At 36.9% G+C, this 6,323-nt stretch overlaps 1 protein-coding gene across 1 annotated transcript; it reads right to left on the bottom strand.

The window, feature by feature from the left end:
- Positions 1-1,113: 1,113 nt before the first annotated feature.
- On the bottom strand, positions 1,114-3,242 carry LOC113337799. Its single transcript, XM_026583384.1, has 6 exons — positions 3,214-3,242; positions 2,529-3,086; positions 2,067-2,412; positions 1,599-1,931; positions 1,330-1,461; positions 1,114-1,173 (listed from the first exon to the last, which is right to left on the bottom strand). Exons 1-6 carry the CDS (start codon positions 3,240-3,242, stop codon positions 1,114-1,116), a joined length of 1,458 nt encoding a protein of 485 aa, XP_026439169.1.
- Between the last annotated feature and the right edge of the window lie 3,081 nt (positions 3,243-6,323).

The raw sequence follows: 6,323 nt of genomic DNA, 5'->3' as shown, positions 1-6,323 counted from the left end.
ACCCTTTTTCCGTATCCAATCTGCAAATATGTCTGAGTGTATGGAAAGGAGCTGGTCTTCACTGTCAGTATGGGAGGATCTTAACTCATCCATGTGCATTCTAATAAGAAAAAAAAACTAATATGAAAAAGACCCTTAAAGGGTATAACTAATAACAATTTGAAATGAACATATAACGTCATACTTACATTCTATATGGGTCAATTGATGCTGTGTTAAAAAGCCATATCTATGAGTGATCTTCATCATATCACTACCAATATACACTTGAACACCTTTAGAAAGAGGACTCCCTGTCGGTGTGGAATCATGTTGAATGTCTTCATTACGGCTCTGATTTACTTCTCCTTCATCTGCTTTGTCCGCATGAACATCACAATACCTGACGCACTCCATTACTAGGTAACACTCTGTTATACATGCTTCAGGTTGTATGTAAGTTTTTACGTATTCTTTGAATTTCTTCATATACCTGCGAAAGATCAAACCTTTAATTATTAGAACCAAACTCCCATTTACATTAACAAATTTTTTAATAATAATGAAACAAGAAAAACCTTTCAAATGGATACATCCAACGATATTGTACGGGTCCACACAAACGCATTTCTCGAGCTAGGTGAATTGTCAAGTATACCATCACATCAAAAAATGATGGAGGGAAGTACATCTCCAACATACACAAAGTCTCAGCAATTTCTTCTTCAAGTTCTAATAATCTAGTGAGATCAACTGCCCTTTGACATATTTCGTTAAAAATAAGAACATAACCTGTAAATCGCAGTACTTGGCCCATCAGGTAAAAGTCCCTTCAAAGCTACAAGTAAAATTTGTTGCATAAGAACATGGTAATCATGAGCCTTAAGGACACCCAACCAACCATCCTTTAAGAAATGCCTCCTAAGATCAGAACTATACCCATGTGGAACTTTCAAATTTCTCATCCTATTATAAAATATACCTTTTCCCTTTTCTCTTAAGTTATATGGTGCTGGTTGAAGCCATGTTTTTACATTTATGATTGTTGGATGCAAGTCTACTTTTCTGATCATTACGGGATTTAAGCCATCTTTTGTTTTGTTCTTTATATTCAATATAGTACCAATGACACTCTCACAGACGTTTTTTTTTTCCAGTATGCATATCATCAATATTATGCCGTAGTAACAATTCCTGCATAGGAAGGAAGAAACATATATAACATTAATCCATCTTGATTCGTACGTTTCATAACATGGAAACAACATCATCATATATTTGGTTAGGAACCTAGCTAGTTAAAATGAAGATTTGAGAGTGAAAAGAAGATAATTTGAGGTTAGAATTTACCTTCCAGTAAGGCAAGTCGAAAAATATCGACCGTTTGTTGAATAACGGATGGTCAGAATCCTGTGCACCAGAACCAGCAGCAACACTCGTACCAGCATCAGTAGCAAAGACTTCCCTTTTCCGCTTCCCACACTTAGAGTTACCGTCGATATTTTCACTTGTTTCTGCTCTACTCTGTCCCTTTTTCTACTTATTCTTCTTCTTTTCCTCTTTTTCTTTCCTTTTCTCCACCTCGTTCTGCTCCGTTTTCCCAAAATCATTCATAATACTGCTCTGACGTTCAAAATCCATGGAACAGACATAATATGTGGCTTTTCGTTCCTCTCAATCTCTCCATTAAAACAGGTTTTCTTCTTACTATATAGAAGAAGATGATTATGAGGTAGATATCTCCTATGATTCATGTAAACAGTTTTACGACTAAACGACAACCAGTTTGAAAGAGTATTATCACCACAAAGAGGGCAGGATGCCTTCCCTTTATACGTGCATCCAGATAGGTTACCATAAGCAGGAAAATCGTTTATCGTCCACATCAATAATTCCTTAAAATTGAAAATTGTCTTACTAAATGAATCATAAACCTCCACGCTGTTATCCCACTACTTAATCAGATCATCAATCAGTGGTTGCAAGTATATATCGATGTCTCTACCTGGTTGTTTCTTTCCTGGAATCAGCAGGCTTAAAATAATATTGTCGCCTTGCATACACAGCTGAGGGGGAAGATTATATACCACAAGCAACACTGGCCAACAACTGTGGGTTGGGGAAAGATCGCCAAACGGATTAAATCCATCAGCAGCAAGCCCAAGACGCAAATTACGGGATTCTGAAGCAAACTCGGGGAACTTTGTGTCTATGTGCTCCCAAGACAAAGAATCTGTTGGATGAAGTATCTTCCCATCTTTACTCTTATGAGTCGCGTGCCAAATCAACTGCTGAGCTAGCTCTGCTGATTTATACAATCTCTCTAATCTCGGCACAAGGGGGAAGTATCTAAGCACCTTCACCGGTATCTTCTTTTTGGGCTTGTGTATCATGTCAACATCGTCATCCATGTTAGATGTGTCTTCCTTCCACCTAGAATAGTGACATTTAGGACATTCATATGATCTTTCAAATCATTTCTAAACAAACAACAATCATTCTCACATGCATGTATTTTCTCATAAGTCAGTTGGAAAGCTTTCAGCAACTTCTTCACTTCATAAGTTGATTTAGGAAGACAATGACCTGAGGACAGTATGGAACCAATTGTATTGAGAAGTTCATCAAAATCTTTTTGAGATAAACCATTTAATGTCTTGTGCCTATACAATTCAATAATCATAGATATCTTTGTGTGTGTTTTACAATCAGGGTATAATAGGAAGTCAGCCTCTTCAATCTGGTTCAACAATCCTTCATTTTGGTTCTGCGACCCATCGTCCTGCGTAGGTTCAGCAACCCCTTGTTCTGGTTCGGAAAAATCAACATTAGCATCTGTCCACATATGATAGAAAGTACGTTGACTTGTTGCTCCCTCTTCATGAACATCATTCAAAGTGCTAGCCTTCTCCCCGTGAAGAACCCACTCGGTATAAGTAGGATCCATACCTCGTTGTAGCAAGTGAAAATGTACTGTACCCGGAGGAAGTGGCGCAGCAAGATTCTTACAATCCACACAAGGACAACTAAACTTAGAAGGATTTCCAATTTTCTCACAAGTTAACTTTATGAACTTCTTCAATTCATCCTGGTATGGAACTTCCCCCCTGCATTAACAATTCAATGGTTAGACTAAGATTAATCTCACTATGAGACATATATACACATCAAATGAAAAAAATGCATTTACAAGCCATGGCCCTATAGAGACAGTAAATTATTACTTGGCTTTACCTTGGCCAATGAACCCAATCTTTATTCATCATTTTATAAGTCAAGAGTCAGTCCTGGTTCAATTCAATATGAAACTTTGTTTCCTTCCCACTGTCAATGAAAAAAATTCTCATATTAAGATAAAACATATATAAAGTCCTAAAGGTTCAAAGCTCTAACATTACACAGAACAAATCAAACAACAACCCAACTAGTGCACACATTTAGCTAGACTTCTTTTCAGCAAAATTTGTACTTCCCTCCTGCTCCCCTATTCAGTTAATTAGCTCAATCTGCAAAAATCAAACAATTAAAAATTAATTTAAACCATTTGCAGAAATGAATGCATCTACACCTTAATTAAATTTGAAAAAGCGGGGGTCTAACAACACCACCCAATATTTCGCTTAGCAATCTGTATGGACTAACTCCGAAATACTTCGCTAGAGAATCAACTAGACAGTCAGACTCAATCTAGATAAAAGTATCTCAATGAGTTAATATCTCTCTCTCTTGATTTGATTTCTACTCAAGCTAAAATAAATAGCGAGTTTTTATCAAATATAAGGAATAACTTGGACGGTACCAAAGACCAATGTCCAAGGATCAATCAATATCAATCAACAACCAAAGGTTTGATTTCCAGTTGATGATCATGAACGCACAACCTGTATTATTTCTATTATATAAAATATAATGCGGAAAAGAAATAACACAGACACCTAAAGTATTGTTAACTAGGAAACCGCAAATGCAGAAAAACTTCGGGACCTAGTCCAGATTGAATACACACTGTATTAAGCCGTTACAGACACTAGCCTACTGCAAACTAGCTTCAGACTGATCTATAGTTGAACCCCTACCAATCTCCCACTGATACAAGGTACAGTTGTAATCCTACGCCTCTGATCCCAGCAGGACACTAAGTACTTGATTCCCTTAGCTGATCTCACCCACAACTAAGAGTTGCTGCAACCCAAAATCATAGACTTGATAACAAACGAATCTGTCTCACACAGAAAAGTCTATCGAAAGGATAAATCTGTCTCCCACAGATAAACCCTAGGTTTTGTTCCGTCTTTAGATATAAAATCAAGGTAACAGGAAGCAATTGATAATCCAGACTTATATTCCCGAAGAACAGACTAGATTAATCAATTACCTCTATACAATACTTCCTGACTACACAAGTGGATTGTCGAGGAATCACAAACAGTGAGATGAAGATGTTTGTGACTTCTTTATCTTGCCTATCGGAGAACTCTCACGATCTCAAGCCAATCAATCGATTGTACTCGTACAATAGAAGATGCAAGATCATATCACACAACTACGATAAAATTAGTATCGGTCTGGCTTCACAATCCCAATGAAGTCTTTAAGTGGTTAACTCGAGTACACGTATGTTGGTTCAACATGATAACCCAAAAGGTCAACCATATGAGCATCTCATATTAATCATGTTCTTCTTTACCATAACTAGTTCAATTTACTCAAATGAACTAATTAAGAGTTGTTCAATTTCTATGAGATCTTATGTAACTACACAAGACACAATTGAAACAAAGATGATTCGATTCGATTAGAGTCGGCTCATGAACGTTATAGCCACGGTTTGCATAAAGCATTCCTTAATAATTAATGTTTCATGTTCAGAGCACATCTTTAGATCATAACCTCTTAAGTTCACAAACAAGTTCGCGGACTTAAGTTAGTCGGTTGAGTTTTCCAAACTCAACAGAAATTCTCGGGTCGAGAACTTCCGCCAGTTCACGGATTGGTTTCGCGGACTTTGTTCACGGACTTAACACACAAACGAGTTTTGGAAATCCCAACAGAAATTCTCGGTCGAGAACTTCCGTCAGTTCGCGGACTTGGCAAGCCAATTCCATAATCCTACCGATTTTTCTTGATCAACAAAGTTTGAAAACTTCAGTTCAAGGAATACATGGTTATGTAATCTAAACTCTCATTTCAATCATTGAAACATTCTCAGAGGGCAGTATTCAGTCGTGAAGAACAAAAAACCTTTCTCGTCAGAGCAATTTCCAAAGTGATTGAAACTTTCATGACTTTCGTCACTAGGTGAAGATAAACCTGATCAAAGCGAAACGCTTTACCAACACATGATTTCGAGTAAAAGATAAGCAATGAATATTCAGCTCGAAATACCAAGTGTATATGATCTAGTTTATATAGCATACGACTTTTGTCTCATAAGAAGTAGGAGGAGAATAGATAGACTTTCGAGTGATATATAAGTTTAAGTCTTCACATATCTTTTTGTTGATGAAGTTCCACGGTTCCTTGGTGTAGATCTTCGTCGTTGTCGTTGAATCACCATGATGTCCTTGAGCTCAACTACACTTTTCCTATCCTAGTCCGAGACTTAGCTAATAGGCTAGAAATCAAGACTTTATAGTTTTGATCACTAACATTGACAAACATGCTTGATATAGCAATACATGCGAGGTTGACCGAGCTATGCTCTAACAATCTCCCCCTTTGCCAATTTTAGTGACAAAACTATTAATACATATGGAATACAAAAAAGATAAACTTTAGTGGCTCCTATTCCATAGTCCAATCTTCAACGTTCCTTGAAATCTTCGTCCTTCCAAGTACTCCAATGATCCCAAAGGTTGTAAGTTTAGTATTACCGTTGTTGAAGATCTGAATCTATAACAATGAGAGAAATCGAGATTCTCGATCATTATCATAAAGTGTCATAGTATTATTATGAACATCAAAGTCCAATTGCATCACGAATTTAACAATAATACTATGGTGATATGTATCACTCCCTCTTAGTCAATACTCCATCTCGATCATGGAAACCACTCCCCCTTACACAATGATCCGAAAACCATATGTATTTGTAGTGTGACCTACAATATTTCTCCCCCTTTTTGTCAATAATATTGGCAAAGGTACAAGAACGGGTTCATAATGAAATTTCCACAAGAGACATTTCATGACCAAAAGAAAGCCAACATATCATCTTAATTTAGATGCAATATTATAGCCTAAGATAACAACATTCATCAAGGAGTTTTAAGACGCAAGATAACCCCTATGAAATTCCACAACCGCAATTCCCGCAAGATATTACCATTAAGCACAAGTTCAAA

Source organism: Papaver somniferum, unplaced genomic scaffold (assembly GCF_003573695.1).
Source record: "Papaver somniferum cultivar HN1 unplaced genomic scaffold, ASM357369v1 unplaced-scaffold_18, whole genome shotgun sequence".
Classification (NCBI taxonomy): Eukaryota; Viridiplantae; Streptophyta; class Magnoliopsida; order Ranunculales; family Papaveraceae; genus Papaver; species Papaver somniferum.
This window is presented reverse-complemented; position numbering and strand designations above follow the sequence as displayed.

Bases quoted from the DNA above. Each gene is read 5' to 3' on its own strand.
- LOC113337799 (XM_026583384.1), bottom strand. From the start codon at position 3,242: ATGAATAAAGATTGGGTTCATTGGCCAAG. The intron at 1,932-2,066 runs GTATATAATCTT...CTGATTAAGTAG, and splicing joins GTTGGCCAGTGTTGCTTGTG to TGGGATAACAGCGTGGAGGT. The intron at 1,174-1,329 runs GTAAATTCTAAC...CTTCCTATGCAG, and splicing joins TCGACTTGCCTTACTGGAAG to GAATTGTTACTACGGCATAA.